This window comes from Octopus bimaculoides, chromosome 9 (genome assembly GCF_046866305.1).
Source record: "Octopus bimaculoides isolate indiv1 chromosome 9, ASM4686630v1, whole genome shotgun sequence".
NCBI lineage: Eukaryota > Metazoa > Mollusca > Cephalopoda > Octopoda > Octopodidae > Octopus > Octopus bimaculoides.
This window is the reverse complement of record NC_142936.1, coordinates 17,224,275-17,244,233: the sequence shown is the minus strand read 5'-3', so window position 1 is coordinate 17,244,233 and position 19,959 is coordinate 17,224,275. Positions and strand designations below refer to the sequence as shown.

The following is a 19,959-nucleotide window of genomic DNA, read 5'->3' as shown; positions in this document are numbered from 1 at the left end:
ATAAGACATATGAGGAATATAAAGTTGATGATAGGAAGAGAGATGAGCACGTTAGGTGGTTAAGGCAGATATAGTACATAGCCTCTAGCTCTGAGAAGCAGAAGTTGTTTTAGTATTTAGGGATAAATAAAACTTATAGGTTTGGTGAAAAGAGACTGATAGATTCTGTTTTGTTTTAATCCAAGCTTAAGACAATACTGAAGCCAATTTCATTCACTAAACTCGTCAAAGTAGTGCTCTAGCATGGCCACAGTCAAATGACTGAAACATGTGAAAGAAAAAGATAAATATGTTCTGGAATGTTGCAGTGCTTGTTCAACAAAAGAGACCAATAGAATAAGTACCAGGCTTTAAAGAAAAAAAAAAAAAAGTACTGGTGTCGATTCACTCAACTTAAAATTCTTCAAGATGGTGCCCCAGCATGGTCACAGTCTAATGGTTGAATCAAGTAAAAGATAAAAAAATATCTCATCTGACAAAAGTGTATCTGCTAAAGAGTATGACAAACTTACTAAGTATAAAGACCTCCATATCAAGATAAGCAGAGCATGGCAACTGAAAACACAAACAACCCCAGTTGTAATTGGCATGCTTGGAGTCATAAAGAAAGACATAAATGAGTTTCTTTAAAACATCTCTGGTAATTCAAAAGAAGATCGTCTCCACAGTACAATTCATATTTTACATAAATTATTATTATCTTTGTAATACTCATAACTAATAGTAAATTCCCTTCTTTTATATATCCATTTCTTATGCCTTATGTATCTATATATTGACTTCAAATTTTGGCACAAGGCCAGCTATTTTAGGAGAGGGTAAGTTGATTACATTGATCCCCGTCCTCCAGTGCACAACTGGCACTTCTTTTATCAACCCTGAAAGGATGAAAAGCAAAGTCAACCTCAGCAGAATTTGAACTCAGAATGTAAGGATGGACAAAATGTCACTAAGCATTTTGCCCGGTATGCTAACAATTCTGTCAGCTTACTGTCTTATGTATCTATACATTAAGTATAAATTAATTTTATACCTTTTTTAAGCTACATTATGCTATTATTATTACATGACAATAGTTGCCCTAAGGATTTGGGTGACACCCAGTAGAGTTTCTTAAATGACATGATATCAAAGGAAAATAATAATAATTTTGTCTAGGCACAAGACCTGAAGTTTTAGGGGAGGGGAGTAGCTGATTACATCAACCACAGTGCTCAACTGGTTGTTATTTTATTGATTCCAGAACGTTGAAAGTCAAAGTCGACCTCAGCAGAATTTAAACTTAGTGTGTAAAGCCAAAGAAATGCCACTAAGCATTTTGTCTGACATGCTAACAATTTTGCCAGCTCACCACCTTAATAATAATAATAATGAATAATGATTATAATAATAAATAATGATTATAATAATCCTTTCTACTATAGACACAAGGCCTGAAATTTTGGTGGAAGGCGCTAGTCAATTACAACAACCCCACTACTTGACAGGTAGCTATTTCACCGACCCAGTAATATTATTGCTTACTGACGTACTAGCTATTTCTATTGTAAAGTTAATTTAGAGATTAAAGTGGAGAGGGTGTACAGCGATCTAAAACATGAAAATACGGAACGTTTACTTATTAAAAAGAAATAGTTTGTGTGGACCGCTCAACTTCTCCAGGGCCTATCGGCATACTAATTTATTATATTTTGTAAAATTTTGCACTTACTGTTTTTTGACTCCAAGCCATAACTAGCTTCCTTCTTATTCAATAGTTAACTGTAACGGTTTTTTTCAGTCGATGTCAAAGTTGTCTCCCCTACACTTGTTGCTATTGACAACGAAGCGTCCCGTATTTTTCAGATTTCAAATAATTGATCATAAAATATTTTTATTTACAATTGCAACTACTCTACAACTAGCTACCGTTGCTTTTTTTTCACTCTATCACTGCACTATACACCTGCAATACCACTTGCACCACATCACCACTACCTCTGTAACTACTATCACTTTATCACCATTGTCACGACACCACCACAACTATCACTGTCAAAACCCCATCATTATAATTACATTGCCACTGCCGTGTCTATGTTACAATCCCACCTCTATCGCCCCAACAACTAACAGTCACAGCACCGTTACAACCACTACAACCATACTGCCACTACAACCACAAATACCACTATTACGAAATCAACACTACACTATACTCTTCTGCTACTACCACCACCATTCCAATGTCTAAATTAATTACTTCAAGATCGGAAAGAATGACCTGTTCATCGGACAGTAGTTCTGTGGTAAGTCTGTTGAATATACTTTATTTTCTTCTTAAAGCACAATAGTGGATTGACAGTATTGGTAGAGCTCATCGTTCGACGATCAAACGCCGCCAACATCATCTTTCCCCTTCCTCCTTTAGGATTTTGATTGTCAAACATTAGGATTGATGGCATCGACTGGCATAACTACAGGTGTATATCCCTAACCGACTTTGTTGCCTCATGGATACTTTTTGGTCAAAACTAAAGCGTTTGACCCGAGCTCAAAAATGAAAAAAAAAATTAGTGTAAAACAACTTGCTGGGAACGAATATAAAGAAAAAAATGCGCGCTCGCGGACGGGGGTGGGGGTGGGGAGAGGACTCGGAACATTCACATCGTGAATGTTCCGAGACGCCTCACCGGAGACGAGAAACAAAAGAAAAATAGTGTAATAGATGTAAAACAACTTGCTCTGAACGAATATTAAAAATTTTTTTAATGCGCGCTCGTGAAAGGCGGGGTGGGGAGAGGACTCGGAACATTCACATCGTCAGTCCATGGCCTCTAAACTATAGTGTTTGACCCGAGCTCAAAAACAAAAAATAATTAATGTAATAGGTATAAAGCAACTTGCTGTGAACGAATATGAAAAAAACAAAAAGCGCGCTTGCGGACGGGGGTGGGTGCGGAGAGGATTTGGAACATTCACATCATGAATGTTTCAGACGCCTCACCGGAGCCAAGAAACAAAAGAAAAATAGTGTAATAGATGTAAAACAACTTGCTCTGAAATAATATCACGAACACACACACACATATATATATAATATATACATATATATATATACATACACATATATAGAGAGAGAGGTAGAGGGATGGAAGAAAGCTATTAAATGGGAGAGAAGAAGAATGAAGTAAGAGTGAAAAGGTAGAAGGAAAGAATAGTCTTAAAGCAAGTTAATCTATGACTTTGTATATATCACTTTCTCTCTCTCTCTCTCCCTCCATCTTTTACTGTTACCCTCTATATTATATGTTGAGCGCAGTACAGGTAGAAGGGAAGAAATATAAAAGTTGCTAGAAACAACAGCCAAATCTCCCTTAAATCACACAAAGTAAACGGAATTTTAAAAATCTTATTACTGCACTGGAAAGTTCACATCGAGAAAATTGCATTGATGTAAAAAAATTTTATGAAAAAGTGGAAAATGTTGATTTCTATAAACTTCTAAAAAGGCTTCACACAGATACACAAATTCAGCATTATATATTAAGATGGGCAACACACACACACACACACACTAAATAAAAAAGTGACAGGTATTTGTATGTATGTGTCTATTAATGTGTATTGTGTCTCTCTATACATATGGTAGTAAGTAAATGCGTTTTAAGAAAGATATTCCAAAAATTCAGTTTGTAGGGAATAAATGTTTGACTGTCGATCGTATTTGGAAGAGAGTGACAGGTATTTGTATGTATGTGTTTATTTGTATGTATGTGTGTATTTGTACGTATGTATGTATGAGTGTGTATTCAAAAACATCTATATTTACACTTTAAAGTTGGTTTTCACACTCAACCCTGTTCTGCAGAATCAGTGTCGCGACGGGAGGTTTGTGACCATCTCAATGTTCTGAGTTTAAATTCCGCCGAAGTCGACTTTGCCTTTCATCCTTTCGGTGTGTAAAAAATAAGTACCAGTTGAACACAAGGGTCGATATAATCGACTATTGTCCACCTGCCCCATCCTTTCAGAGGCTATTAAAATAAATTGCAAGTCAATTACTGGAATTTATGGTATTTACTAACTTGCCACTACCACCACCCTCAAAATTGCTGGTCTGATGCCTAAAACAGAAACCATTATTATTATTGGTTCTCATGGCTCCTGATCTTAACTGATTGGCAGTGTTATCATGTACATTGTTTTGTCTTGGTGTAAAAGATGGGCTACAGCAAATATTCTCCTCAATACCACAGATTTGCTTTTCTGTTGCTTGACCTTCACTATTTGAGCATCTCTTGGTGGGTGATGATAAGTGCATCTCTGATTATGAGCAGAAGTAGTGAGGTAGCATCATAACCATGTGTTGAGAGCAATTCTTTAGGGTTTGAATAATTCACCTCTGGAAACATGGGTGTCTTGTTCAACATGCTTAAACAACCCTTATTCAGGGACCATTTGAGCAGGATGGGCTTGTCAACCTGAAGAAAATTTTAACTGGGCCCTACCTGCAAGGTCATGCACTGTTTATCTTGATAAGAGATCACCATGTCATACACATATGGTTGTGGTGCATCACTATCCATAGCAACTACCAGGATGCTTTCTTCTGCTTCCCTGAACTAGCATAACCCACCTGACGCTCTGATGTGCCTAGATTTCCTATCATCATCTTTACTGTGTCCATGTGCTAAATACTTTCACCTAATCCTCCAGCTACAGAACTATTTCCATGCTTTATCTGCATTTTCTTTATAAACATATGAGTATTTAAGTTAAATATCACTTCTGTCAATTAGTGTGTTGTCAATTAAAAAGCAGTCATTTCTAACTATACATCATGTAATAATTAACAGTTTAGTTAACTACATTGCTATTTCATTTCTCCAGCCAAAATCTCACCGTATCAAGATTGTTGTTTGGTAAGTTTGTTGTTATCTATATCAAACTTATATAAGTTCTATTTGTTACAACACTACAAGCAGTCTCTGTAATACCGCATACACATCTAAGTAAATCAATAAAACATCAGAGCTCTACTAAAATACCAATACACAGACACTAGAAACAACCCCAGTCAAAGCTAGACACATGTACAACACACAATGATAGCTCAACATGCTAGAAATGGCAACTAGATCTCTCTCATATCACACCCTATCATCTTAAAAAAAGTGAACACGTTGGATAGTCCTGGATTTTTTGCACACAGGAAAAGGAGTAGATAGTCATAGGTATTCTTCAGTTTGGTGCTGGTAAGGCATATAAACACATCAACAACATGCAAGAACTCTACTACAGCAACAAGACAAATTCCACTGAAACACTACTACTGTACCAACAACACACCACCACATTACTACAACATAAGCACCACACCAAAACACTACTACAACACCAGCACCTAACACTGCTACATCACCAAAGCACATATCCATGCACTACAACCCAACCTACCCATTCAAACACCCAGACACACTGACACTATACAAGAACACTACTGCAGCAATATCAATCCATATTGCCACTATAACACTCCAGAGGCATCTAGACACAAATAGGATAATCTATAAGACTAATATAACACCGATACACAGTCACACAATCACTACATAACCAATACATAAAACCACTACACCAACAATTCACACGCTTCCTACACCACTAGTACAAAGCTTGTACAACACCAACACACTAGCAAGCTCTCCAATGCAACTTAGCTCATTCAGCACCCCAAACGTCTAGATATAACAATATACAAGAGCATTATGGACTAACAAGGGAGCTTCTATGTGATCACTCAACATACTAGAAACAGCAGCCATATTTCCCTCAAACCACAAATTATCTCAAAAAAAGAAGTACACATTGGATAATGTAATACTAAATATGTTGTCTGAAAATAATATTGGATGGCTATGTTTGGAACATCACTGCACGTAACTCTGCTTAATTGAGAGTTAATCTGTGATACAAGACCTCCAAGATCACCCTCTCTACTCAAAAGGCTGGCATCAAGTATTTGAAATAGATATGACAAATTTAATTTCTGTCAATATTGTTTGATATATAAATGAATAACACAACACCCTCTTCTTCTGATCAATTAATTGGTATTTCTAGTCATCAAATATCAAACATTTGACTCTATTTAGCCACTACTATACAAAAATATCTGTCGTTATATTTAGAGATATTTAAGGCAGCGAGCTGGAAGAGTCAATAGAGCACTGTGCAAAATGCTTACCAGTATTTCATCTGCTGCCACATTCTAAGTTCAAATTCTGCTGAGGTCGACTTTGCCTTTCATCCTTTCGAGGTCGATGAAATAAGAACCAGTTACGCACTGGGGTTGATGTATTCAACTAGCCCCCTTCCCCAAAAAATTTTCAAGGCCTTGTGCCTAGAGAAGAGATAATATATTTAGAGATATTTAGCTTGGCAAGCTGATAGAATCGTTAGAGTGTCAGAAAAAAGATACCTTGTGGTATTTGTTCCAACTCTTATGAGTTCAAATCCCACTGTGGTTAAATTTCCTTTCATCTTTTCAGGGTTGATAAAATAAAGTATCAATCAAGTACTGGTGTCAATGGTATCAACTTAAACTTTTCCCTCAAAATTGCTGAGTTTGTGCCTAAATCAGAAACATTTATAAATTTAAAGATAATACCTTGTGTGTACACAAATAGATGATGTACAACTGCAACTATTGTACTTAGAATTCCATGTAGTTTATCATATTCCAGTCTGCTACCAGTGTAGTAGCTAAGTAATTACTGCCTCTCCATCTATCCATCTCTTGACATTAGCTCACTGTAACAATGTAATAAAGTTCTTTGATGATCCATTCTGGTTAAGCATCCATATGCACTTGGAATGCAGGTTCCAAGCAACCATAATAGTGAAATGTACATAAGAACTAATATGTAAACCTGTGTTTATTTTTATTTCTCCTATATTTAGTGATATAAAAAATTTACCTGTCCAACTTATTCAAATAATATTTTATGAAAAAGAATTTGTTTTTATAAAAATGATTCCATGTGTGAATGGATTGGTTTGAAACTTGATGAGATATATATTTAATTTTTTTTCGTTTTTGTCTTTTGTTGCTTGTGTTGAAATAACCACAGGAATGACTTGGGCCCAGATCAATCAGAAACACTTTTGAAAACCCCAACACTAAAAAAAGTAAAAGAGTAAGTATCTTTTGTTGAAAACTGGAATTCATCATACTAGCATTTCTGCAGATTCACCTTTGCAGTGGAACCAGGTATATTGTTTATTTTCTGTACTTCATAGTTTTCATTTTAAAGTGGGGTTGCTTTAGCATCTATAAATGAACAATGCCAGAAATTTGTGGGGATGGTTTCATTAAACCAGCCACAGTACTGGACAGGTACATCATTTTATCAACCCTGGAAAGATGAAAGACAGAGTTGACCATGGCAGGATTTGAACTCAGAATGTGAACAGCCATAAAAAATATCACAGTGTATTTTTTTCTGATGCTTTAACTATTTTGCCACCTTGTGCCTCTATAATATCTTCTGTATTAGACAATATTTCCACTTCCATCTAACCCTATCCTCTGCTTTTTTTAATCTTACTGTAACAAATTCTATTTGAGCCAACACAGAAACTTCTACACACAATCCAAGTAGAGATCACTTGTATGCTTACATGTCTTGCTAGAAATAGTAGCCAAATATTCATCAAATCATATTACAAAATCTTAAATAATGACAAACATAATGGAAACTGTGAACCAAGACAGACTATGTTTAAATAATGAGCATTTAATCACATGTCTGAGTATTTGATAATCTATGTGCTTGGTGAAAGCTGAATTGAGATTAAACAACAACCATAGCACTTTGAAATACAAGTATTACTCATTTTTGCCAGCTGAGTGGACTGGAGCAACATGAAGTAAAGTGTCTTGCACAATGCACCACTGGGAATCGAACTCATGACCTTACAGTTGTGAGCTAAATACCCTAAGCACTAAACCATGCACCTTCATCCGTTCCTACTGTGTTTACATTTTACATCATCGTGATGGCACCTGTGCCCAGCATCACCTTTCTGGCACTTGTGCCCGCGGCATGTGTAAGGACTTTCGAGCGAGATCGTTGCCAGTGCCCCTGGACTGGCTCTTGTGTGTGTGGCACATAAAATACACCATTTTGAGCATGGCCGTTGCCAGTACCGCCTGACTGGCCTTTGTGCCGGTGGCATGTAAAAGCACCCACTACACTCTCTGAGTAGTTGGCGTTAGGAAGGGCATCCAGCTGTAGAAACTCTGCCAGATCAGATTGGAGCCTTGTGTATCCATCTGGTTTCACCGGTCCTCAGTCAAATCGTCCAACCCATGCTAGCATGGAAAGCGGACGTTAAATGACGATGATGATGATCATCATCATCATTTTCATAAAATGTACTCATTATACATGCAACATTTGTTCTCCCTCCCTTAAAATTCTTTAGTTGTATACATCTGAATAGGGTGGTGGATCTCCACCATCTGATGATGAAGATTCAGTTATTTGATCAACTGAATTAACATGTAAGCATCTGAGCCTTCCTCAGACACATGTGCCCTTTAATATAATTCTCAGGTAGAGTCAGTGTGACACGATATGTTACAAGGTTGTACCTTCTAAATTTCAGATACAATTCACCTGACAGGATTTTGTGCAGTTTCCGTCTACCAAATTTCACTCACAAGGCATGGGTTGACTCAAGGCTATAGAAAATGACATTTGTCCATTATTCCATTCTGTGAGATAGAACCTAGGACCTTCTCATTGTGAAGCAAACTCCATAACCATTCAGCCACACTGTACCTACATGGGTTAGATTATAAACAACCATAGCAAGGTACTTTCCTAGAGACTTCTCAGCAGTTTTAACAAACTCCAAATAAAATTTGAGGTACATTTTTAAGATTATAAAATTTCATTTTGAAAAGTAATCTGATAGTGTATATTATATTTTTTTTTTCAATTCTACTTTCTACCTGTTTCTTAGTATTCTTGCTGAAATATTTAAACTCACTAATTATGCAACAGTATATAAAGAAAAGATTCTACTCAACCTTTACACATATTCTGTACAATATGCAAAGGAAGAAAAATTCAAATCTGAGCAGTTATCTGCCTATTTTTCAATTGTAAAACAGGTTCATGAAGTCTGTACAGGTAAGTCTTTGAGGGTGTGATTATTTGGTTTTTCATTTATTTAACATCTGTTTTTCTATGTTGGCATGAGTTAGACAGGGATGTATTTGAGGAAGAATTTTATAGTTCCATGCTCTTCCCATTACTTCCACTTACTTGTTTTTCAGGTAAGAGATTTTACCTTATTCCATATATCTTTAAAACTTCAGAGCAACTGGTCATAATGTCAAGGAAGAATGTGAATATTATTCACCATTTCACACAAGCAAAACCATGGAACGTCAACATTCTCACACATTCTCTCTCTCTCTCTCTCTCTCTCACACACACACACACACACACACACACACACACACACACACACACACACACACACACACACATAGAAAGGTTTACTTTAATTTTCATCTCCCAAATTCCTTTAAAAGCATTGATTATAGATATATACTGCAAGCTGCAGAGTACTGTAAATTTGATGGGTGTCTAATTAGCTTCCAGTGTTAATTTTACGTAAAAATAAAGACACATGCATTAGACTAGTATTCTATCCAAGAGATGATTTATTTTTCATCTGTGTAGCATCATGAGAACCTATTTGACCATAGTGGTCTGTGAAATAATATCTATTCCTCTAACATGCATTACTCTCTTACAACGACAGTGTTATCACCAAAGACAACTAATCTGGTAAGTAAACCTACAAAGAATAATTTATATAGTTGCTTGGCATGCTAGAAACAGAAACCAATATCTCTCAAATTGCACATTACTATTTGAGAAGAGAACATATTAAATAATCTATGAATCTATGTGCACAAAAGATTGGTTGGTTATAACTGAAACACCTTTCGTCAGAGACCTTCTTGATCAGAGCTGTCTTTGGGTTAAACAACAAAAGCAACTGATCTAGTTGAAGCAACTACAGTGGACACTTAAAATTTAAACTAAGCAATACAGTTTCTTTAACAATGTCTAGTTCAGACAAAACAACAAATACTTAAATTCTAAATTGAACAATTTCATTAACAATGTTTAGTGACTTTTTCCTTACTAATTGTCTATTTATTCAGAGATATCCCAGCATCAATCCAACCTTCACATTATCAACAACATTCACAACAATAATAGTAGAATCCACATTTATTTTTCAGTATACCTATATAAATTTGTTTTTTTGTTTTTTGAGGGGTTTTTTTATTACTTTCCCAAAAGATTTGTGTTTGATGCAAACTCTATTTTATGCTTTTCAGAAAGTCCTTTTGGTAACTTGGATGAAACATTTACACATTTCAAAGATTTACTCCTACATCATAGCGTCAGTGTAAGTTAAACTCACCCTTATGTTTGTCATACTGTGACATTTTCTCTAATACATGTCATGACATACCTTGGAATATTTCTTGCACTGTCTATGGCACACACGCTAATACATGTCATAGTGACTGTAACACACCCTTTATGACATTCTGTAATTTTCACATATATGTTACAATGCCCCTATATTGGGTCATCCCATAAATAATGTTTTTCTACAATGCTCTTCCATCTATCTGGTAGACTTGCAAGGCCCCTCTTCCAAAATTCACTTCTCTGTGACAAAAAATACTCCTCCAGTATTATTCTGACCTCGTCTACAGAATTCATATTTTTTCCATCCAAATGATTTTGAAGACTAAACAATAAGTAGAGTAAATGATAATCAGATGGAGCAATGTCTGGCGAATATGGTGAGTGGGGCATCATTTATGGGATGACCCAATAAATTACTTTGTGTATTGCAGTCCCACTAATATATGTCTTACTGTTTGTGTTAGTTCTGGTAACCTATATCTCACCATCTGTCTCAATTACTTTATGACATACATCTCTCTAAGATGTGCCACTGTCTTGTTCTTCCATTGAATGAGACAGTGTCTACAGTAATTTTCCCCGTATGTAATTTTCCTTACATGTATCATACTGTCTCTCAATTTATGACATACATCTCTCAATTACTTTATGACATACATCTCTCTAAGATGTGTCACTGTTTTATTCTTCCATTAAATGAGACAGTATCTACATTAATTTTCCTCGTATGTAATTTTCCTTACATGTATCACACTGTCTCTCACTCTGCCAGTTCCCTTTGTTAATGTTACATTGTCTACAACAGTACAAGTCCTTTATATTTCTCCAATGTTTGTAAATATGCGCATTTGTTTACACTTCTGTGTGCATGTATGCATGATCTTATTTATACTACATATTTGCCTCCACACAAATCATCAAGTTCCTTTCTGTGATCAATATTAAGTCAAAGTATTAGTATGGCACTCCAGTTTTTCCTATCCCCAAACTGGAAAATGCTTCATATAAATACTTTTTGTTCTGTTACTGTTTGATTCTTATACTGAGTAATGTATGCAATTGTTATAGTAGTTGTTGTTTAACCCCAGGTAAGCATTGCTCCAGCAGACACATGATCGAAGGTGTTTTAATTATTTAAACAGTGTATCTATCACTATATTATCCAGTGTGTTCTTCACTTGCTAAGATGGTAGAGTAGAATATGAGGAGCATTTAGTTTCTGTGGAAACTTCCTTGTTTTAATAAAAGAAATGCATATTGGATAATGTGACCCAATAGTAAAAGACAAGATGGTCTCAGATGAAATATCTTTAACCATACGTCTGCTGAATCAGATCTAACCTGAACTAAACAACAACAATAAATGAGTGGCCACCACTCATTTATTACTTTCTCTTTCTAGCGTCCACCATACAGCACTGAACTGTTTTCAATAAGTGAAGTAAGGAAGATATCCTATCATGTGATTAACACATATTTTAGGCACTTTAAACTATACAAGTATGCATTCACTCCACAGGTAAACTTATTGCTTTATCTATATGTAAGATCTTTATCTATGTATGTTCTTTACATTCTGCTCCCTTATAAAGCCCTCATATATGTTCAATACATGGCAAGATAGATGATAGATATATACATATAGAGAGAGAGAGATTTATATATATATATATATATATACATATATATATACTGCACCAAATATACACTCAACATGAGATGTACACAGCAATAGATTTGCACTATATTAGATATTTACAGGGTAGTGTATATCCAGTGATAAAGAAAGCATTTTGTAACCATCTGAGTATCATTTGACCTGACAACTATGAGATCAAGTAAGATTTTTATAAAAGTAATGAGATTTTATATGGCAGATCAAATTGAACGTTACTTCTCGATTTAAATGGGAAAAAATGAAAGAAATAAAAAGAATGCAACATGAAAGATGATGTGAAAGAGCTTGCTATATACCTTCATCATTCCACCTGATTCATTTGACATCGAAATCTTTAATGTAACTACAAGGTAGTATTAAAAAGTTCCCAGACTAGTTACGTTTTATAAAAAATAACTTATTTAGCTAAGATTTTAACATCATCTCCTTTGAAGTAGTCACCTTGCGCAGCAATGCATTGGTCTCAGTGTTCCTGCCATTTTTGGAATTCGGCCTGGACATTGTTTACTGTAGGTGAGTCAGAGACCTTCTGCAATTTGCTGTTGATCTCAACAACGGTGACCTTTGAGCTGCCTTTTCATCTTGAGGAAGAGCTGGAAGTCTACAGGTGCTAAATCTGGCAAATAGGGCAGGCGTGGAAACAATACAATGTTGTTCTGGGTAAGAAACAGTAGTAATGCGCTTTGTTTATTTACAGCAGTATAAGAAATAAAAATCCTACCTTATTTTGTTTTGCTTTTCTTTCAATGATTCTTTTTAAGTTTCAAGATTGCAAATTAACCATTTCTAAGTAACTCCTGTTGAGTCTTCTAACTCGTCTGTGAATGGTCATTTATGTCTCTTGTTAATTTATAGAGAGAATTTCATGTGGCTACAACAACAAAACACCTTGTGAGAGTAAATGCTTGTTAGATAGGTGTATGATGTATATATTTGTGTGTGTGTGTGTGTGTGTGTGTTAGAGTTTGTGTCAATTGACAGATTCATTAGAGCATCAGACAAAATGCATCATGGTATTATTCTAGCTCTCTGCAGTCTGAGTTCCAATCCCACCAAGGTTAACTTTGCATTTCATCTTTTCAAGATTGGTAAAGAAAGTACCATTGCAGCCTTCGTAGGGATAAGCATGAGAGATGAGAAGGTGCATCTGTATCTACTCATAACTATAAAGGAACCAAAAAGAATTAGGGAAAACCTACATGCTACCAAGTCATTCTCAGTTGTGAGTGACAGCCACAGTAGTTTGTTATCGATACACACACATACACAAACACAGAGAGAAAGAGAGAGAGAAAGAGAGAGAGAGAGATGGACAGACAAACAGATAGATGAATGGATGGATGGATTGGCAGATAGTTTAACTGTGCATTTCTACATACATTAAGTTATGAATATATTTTACTGTGAACTGTTAATCATTTTACCAATACCAGGTGCAGCTTGATTTAGCTTTAAACTACATTGGAGAATCTGAATCCATGACAAGCCAAGGTAAGGAGCAATTGTTTATGTTTTCACCATAGTAAATAAGTATTGGCTGATTCTATAAATTGCAAAAATGATACAACCTTTATAGTTAACTTTGTAGTTAACTATGAAATGATAGCGGTTCATGAGTATTTTTTCTTTATACAAGGCCTCCCTTATAAAACTTAGAACTCACCTCTCCTTAAGATACATAGATTTATGTCATTTTATAAATTTTATCAATTTTGTTTTAGCCAATACAAACCATCATTAGTTTCCTCAGATACTTTTTTTTTTTCTGTATCAATGATATTTTAAGGGTCAGTGTCTTTGTGTATTGAAGATTGATCAATGGAATGCTTCTTCTTTTATGATTTAATCAGAGGATGAAGAGTAGCACATATAACAGTAACAGGGCTTCTAAGAACATTGGATAATGATTAAAGAAACCATGTCACAGTCACTATTTTAGGAAAAAGCATAATATAGAGACGAAGGGCAGAACACATAACAGTTATAGGGTTTCTAAGAATGTTAGGTAAGGGTGGAAGAAATCATGACACACAGACGCTATTATAGGAAGGTGCAAAATATAGAGAGACCTACTCTAAATGTTTATAACAGAGTGGACTCTACCGAAATATGACTTACAGGTTGTGACAGTAAGAAGGATCACAACAGTATATTGAGACTGACTGAATGTTTACAACAATATGAACTCTGCTAAAATAAGACACATATGTAGTAACGCCGTGCGCATGCGTGGAATTAAACAAGCAAGCTTTCCCGCTTAATTCTATATCTTTCTTGCTGGCCAGCAATAGAGCATAGACGTGTCAATCAGTGTCTCCAACATCCCAACTCTGGAGACAGTCTCTTTACGTGTATAGCTGTCACCCTCCATCTTTCGGACTTACACTCGACAGCTCGCTCACATCTACATAACAACGTCCCAACAACTATACTCACACACACAGAAGCTGTAACAACAAGAGCTAAAGATGTATATATTTACCACCTAAATAAAGTGTTGTATAAGTTGAATGTCTGGAGTTCAGTGTTCCATTATATTTCCTAATTTTATATAGGAAAGTCAGGTATACATCTAATGATGTATAACCAACTTTCCTATACATATATTGCTACTGCAGGAAGGACTAAATATCATACTGAGATCTGCTCTAAACATTTTCAACAGTATGAACTCTGCTACGATATCCAAGGTTATGTAGTGACATCAAACTGGTTAATGGGTTAAGTGTACAGAATAAGAACAAGTACCGTTTTTTTGACAACAGTTTCTGTCCAGTTTATCTCAAAAACATTGTGTTATTTTGATGTTATGGTAGAATCACATGACCAAGGTGTTCTGTACAGAAACCTGTATCAAAGTGATGGAGAAGTGCAGCCAAGTTTGTATATGTAAATTTGACTAATGATATTTGACTTTATGATTTTTGTGATTTAATATTGTATTAACCTTCAGGTAATTGATAACTGAGTTGTACTCGTTCCAACTATTGACTAGGACATGAAGTTAGAAGAAGAAACTTCATTACAATTATTCACAAATTTCATAATTTACTACTTTGTACTTTTATATACAGTAATACTGTTGTTATACAACATCAAGTTATTCCTTCTAGCACATGACAATGGTGTCAGTTTATAAGAAAACAAAAACAGGCATAAATAAAAACAAAATTGAGACTAGGTTAAATTTTGCTGAAGCCTGGAATAAACTACCTGCATCAGTTATCTGTCAGGACATTGCATCCTTCAAAACTTCCATCATGATCATCATCGTCATCATCATCATCATGGGTTGGACGATTTGACTGAGGACTGGTGAACCAGATGGCTGCACTAGGCTCCAATCTGATCTGGCAGAGTTTCTACAGCTGGATGCCCTTCCTAACGCCAAACACTCCAAGAGTGTAGTGTGTGCTTTTACGTGCCACCAGCACGAAGGCCAGTCAGGCGGTACTGGCAACGGTCATGCTCAAAATGTTATTTTTTATGTGCCACCTGCACAGGAGCCAGTCCAGCAGCACTGGCAACGTCCATGATTCCTGAATTTCACCAACAGTACACCTGATGCCCACTAAGCCTGTTTTTTTCTGTTAAGATTTATTCACTGTTCACTTCCTGTGCATATTCTATGTACTGTTCATGCAGTTTTGGTTACTTTTTTCTGGTGAGTTGTAGTGCATTTGAGCACTGTATACAATAGGTTTATTACTATTATTATTAATAATATTCATTTGAAAGGTGTTCACTTGGAGAAAACAGATGTAAATGAGGAGTAAGCCAACTGTCTTCATGACAATTTTTACCATGTTCCTTTTTCTTTTTCAAATGAAGAAATACAAGTTGATTCTCTAAAGGAGAAGAAAGGGAAATGTGAAACTGAAATTGTACAAGCAGTGGTCGAAAACGCTATCAATGACAAGGAGTTGGCCTTGATTTCTGAGAAAGGTATTTTATCAACATCTTGAATAGATTCAGAAGTAATTTTTCTGACTGTTGACCATATATTTAAATTATATATTTACATTATTCATAGGTGCATGAGTAGCTGTGTGGTAAGTAGCTTGCTTACCAACCACATGGTTCCGAGTTCAGTCCCACTACATGGCACCTTGGGGAAGTGTCTTCTACTATAGCCTCGGGCCAACCAAAGCCTTGTGAGTGGATTTGGTAGACGGAAACTGAAAGAAGCCCGTCGTATATATGTATATATATATATATATATATATATATATATATATATATATATATATATATATATATATATATATATATGTGTGTGTGTTTGTGTGTCTGTGTTTGTCCCCCCACCATCGCTTGACAACCGATGCTGGTGTGTTTACGTCCCCGTAACTTAGCGGTTCGGCAAAAAGAGACCGATAGAATAAGTACTAGACTTCCAAAGAATAAGTCCTGGGGTCGATTTGATTCGACTAAAGACAGTGCTCCAGCATGGCCGCAGTCAAATGACTGAAACAAGTAAAAGAATTTAAACCACATTTTGATTGGTTTAATTTCCTGTCATTATCAAGTGTCTTTATGTTGAGATGTGTACATGACCCCCAAACTAAATTGGAACAAGAATGTTATTTCTAAAGTAAGGATAGTAACGTTCATATCCACTAAGCCACTACTATTAGTTTATCAATGAAAACATAACATATAATAAAAATTGTAACTACACATTCTAAAAGGTTAATACTCTGGTGCATTATAATCTTAATAACAACTCATGTCACATATTTAAACATTAAATCTATAAAATAGATGTTTCATGTAAAGTCTAGAATGACTGATCTCTTTTAGTTATCACTTTATATATATATATATAGAGAGAGAGTATATATATAGATTAGTATATATATTAAATTATATATAGATTAGATATATATATAGATTAGTATATTTATATATATAGCAGATTAGTATATTTATATATATATATACATATATATATACAATAATAGGATAAACTCTTATATAAGAATTTATCAAGTAGTTATCGTGAAAAAAATTCATACGGAAGAATCTATCGTTTTTCCCTAAATCATATTTATCTATATATAAGGGCATAACTATACAAGAATGTCTCACGTTAACTACCATAATAAAGTGAGGCATTCTTGTATAGTTATGCCCTTATATATATATATATATAGAGAGAGAGAGAGAGAGAGAATTATGGCCGGTTCATAAGGTTACCCAGGATTTCGCATCCATTCACATACATCTCATTAGACCCTAATGGGTAGTGGCCTATAACCTCTCTCCAAAATGGAGGAGAAAAGTCTCATGGATAGTTTTTGTACACACAAAGAAGATCAAGCACAGTGCAAAGGATCATCTCCCTTAGACCACAATCTGGGATCCACCCAGTAAGCTCCTATAGAGTAGCTGGAGCCAACTTTGGAGTTATTGTATGGTCATTGAGAACAATGGGTGAGTTTCAGTTTAGTGACTGGGAGACCTAACAAGGTCTGCCAGTGTCATAAGTTCCAACAAGGGAGTTTCTATGTAGCTTCACGAGCCAACCAGGGAGTCAATGTAACCACTGCAACTAGGTTAGGAAATCTCTTTATGGTCACTGGAGCCTTTTCATTGTCAATGGAATCAACAAGGGAGCTTGTATAAGACTAACTGGAGGGAAGAAGGGAGCTTCTTTGACAGAAAGGCATAAACATCGTATATTTCCTGTATCTTTTCATGACTTTTCTTGTTCTATATTTTGTTACATTATTTCCTTTTCGAAAATGGTTTCCTCTTATGGTAGTAATGGCTTGGGGAAAGACATAAATATCACATATTCCTTTAGTTTGCATTAGATTTTGTATTTTTTAAATCTTGTTACTGTAATAGGGTAGAGGCGCAATGGCCCAGTGGTTAGGGCAGCGGACTCGTAGTCATAGGATCGCGGTTTCAATTCTCAGACCGAGCGTTGTGAGTGTTTATTGAGCAAAAACACCTAAAGCTCCACGAGGCTCCAGCAGGGGATGGTGGCGAACCCTGCTGTACTCTTTCACCACAACTTTCTCTCACTCTTACTTCCTGTATTTGTTGTGCCTGTAATTCAAAGGGTCAGCCTTGTCACACTGTGTCACGCTGAATATCCCTGAGAACTACGTTAAGGGTACACGTGTCAGTGTAGTACTCAGCCACTTGCACATTTATTTCACGAGCAGGCTGTTCCGTTGATCGGATCAACTGGAACCCTCGACGTCGTAAGCGACGGAGTGCCAACAACAACAACTGTAATAGGAAACTTCTACTACAAGTCCACAAAGAAGCTTCTGCATGACTTGCAAAGGCTCAAGAGGAGCATTAATGGCATTGGTCCTACCACTCTGTGATAGCTTGCAATGGCTATGGGCATTGTCCTTCCTTCAGACCTAGTAAATTAAAAATTATGATGTTTTGTAAATATTATACAGTGTAAAATAGAAAAGTGAATATTGTTATGTACTAGGTATATATATTTACTAGGCAACAGGAACTAAGCAACTTTTGTGAAATATTGTTTAGCTGTGGTTTTATAGTGCTATATGCACTTCAGAGATATTTATCCACCTGGATAGGGTGGCAGTCTATTTTAGGTAATACTCCCAGCTGATTTATTTATTTCTTCTATCAGCCAAATACTCTGAAGGGATGTAAGAAGTGTTCTGCACTTGAAACATCAACCTGGATTTGAACAGGAATAGATGAGCCAATAGTTCATCTACTCAGCCTGCTATGTACTGTGATTAACTATATTTACTAGGATTAATTGAATTTAAATACAAAGCCTTGTATCAACAGAGGAATTTCTTATATATTTTGTCTGTGATTTATTAGTCACAATACTGAGAATGTTTGAGAACTTGTTGACTGTTTTTTATTGGCCAGAATACTGAAATTATTTAACCACTTATTATGTCATACTGGTCAGAATACTAAGATCATTTGATCATTTATTTATTGAATGTGACACCTGAGACCAGAGAGACTGACACAGTTGGTAATCTGTTTAAATATGTGTAAATCAATGTATGTGGGAAAAATTGTTTGTGTGATGGTCTATATGTAAGATCAATTGATTTCTAACTTCTCAAGGACAACTAAATAATTATTTCTTTTCTTACCTTTCTATCATTTAATTGTTGCTTTCACACATATCCTAGAGGAAGCTAAAAAATACTTGAGAAAAATCATCACAGAATTCTTAGAAGATAAAATCAATGAACTGAAAATGACAGTGAACAAAAGGCTAAAGGAATCTGAAGTGATGTTGAATTATAAACTGGAAAATACTGGCTACAATGAATTTCTTAAAAGACTCTCATCAAGAAGATTTGGCAGATATGGGAGAAAACTAACAACCGAAGGAAATATCAAAACAAAAGACAAAAGTACATACTAAGGTGACAGGATATTTATTCTTTGTGACAGTAAAATATACAAGAAAAACAAGAGTAATGAGAAAAAAAATTAACAAGAAAAGTAACTTTTTTTGTTCCAAAGTATTCACTAATATACTCCAATTTCTAACATTGTAACAAGGGGTGATGGCCAATAGAATCAGCATCAGTCAATGACTAGAAGGTACCTATTGACCCTGGAAAGATGAAATACAAAATTGACCTTGGTAGAATTATCACATGGGAAAAAATAATGCATCATGCAACACACAATAAAAATAAATGTTTAGTTTTATGACAAAAATGAAAAGATTATAATGATTTAAATTTTGGTACTAACTTTATGTAAAATAAAATTTAAACGAAATTATGAAAA

General features: G+C 35.4%; 2 protein-coding genes across 3 annotated transcripts in view; one reads left to right on the top strand and one right to left on the bottom strand.

Moving 5' to 3' along the window:
- The window catches only part of LOC106881708 (cilia- and flagella-associated protein 119), a 22,222-nt gene extending 20,389 nt beyond the window's left edge, over positions 1-1,833 (bottom strand). The window contains exon 1 of one of the 2 annotated variants that reach the window (XM_014932178.3): positions 1,712-1,833. In XM_014932178.3, coding sequence (XP_014787664.1) covers positions 1,712-1,732 — 21 coding nt within the window. In that variant the 5' untranslated portion in view covers positions 1,733-1,833. The remainder of the gene's footprint in view (positions 1-1,711) is intronic. The other variant, XM_014932179.3, reaches the window with a different exon arrangement.
- Positions 1,834-1,871: 38 nt separating this feature from the next.
- Positions 1,872-19,959, top strand: LOC106881707 (cilia- and flagella-associated protein 119). The gene is made up of 9 exons (XM_014932177.3): positions 1,872-2,288; positions 4,873-4,904; positions 7,116-7,181; positions 9,016-9,185; positions 10,415-10,485; positions 11,917-12,033; positions 13,626-13,683; positions 16,024-16,137; positions 19,347-19,959. The coding sequence occupies exons 1-9, from the start codon at positions 2,226-2,228 to the stop codon at positions 19,583-19,585; spliced, it is 930 nt and encodes a 309-aa protein (XP_014787663.1). The 5' UTR covers positions 1,872-2,225; the 3' UTR covers positions 19,586-19,959.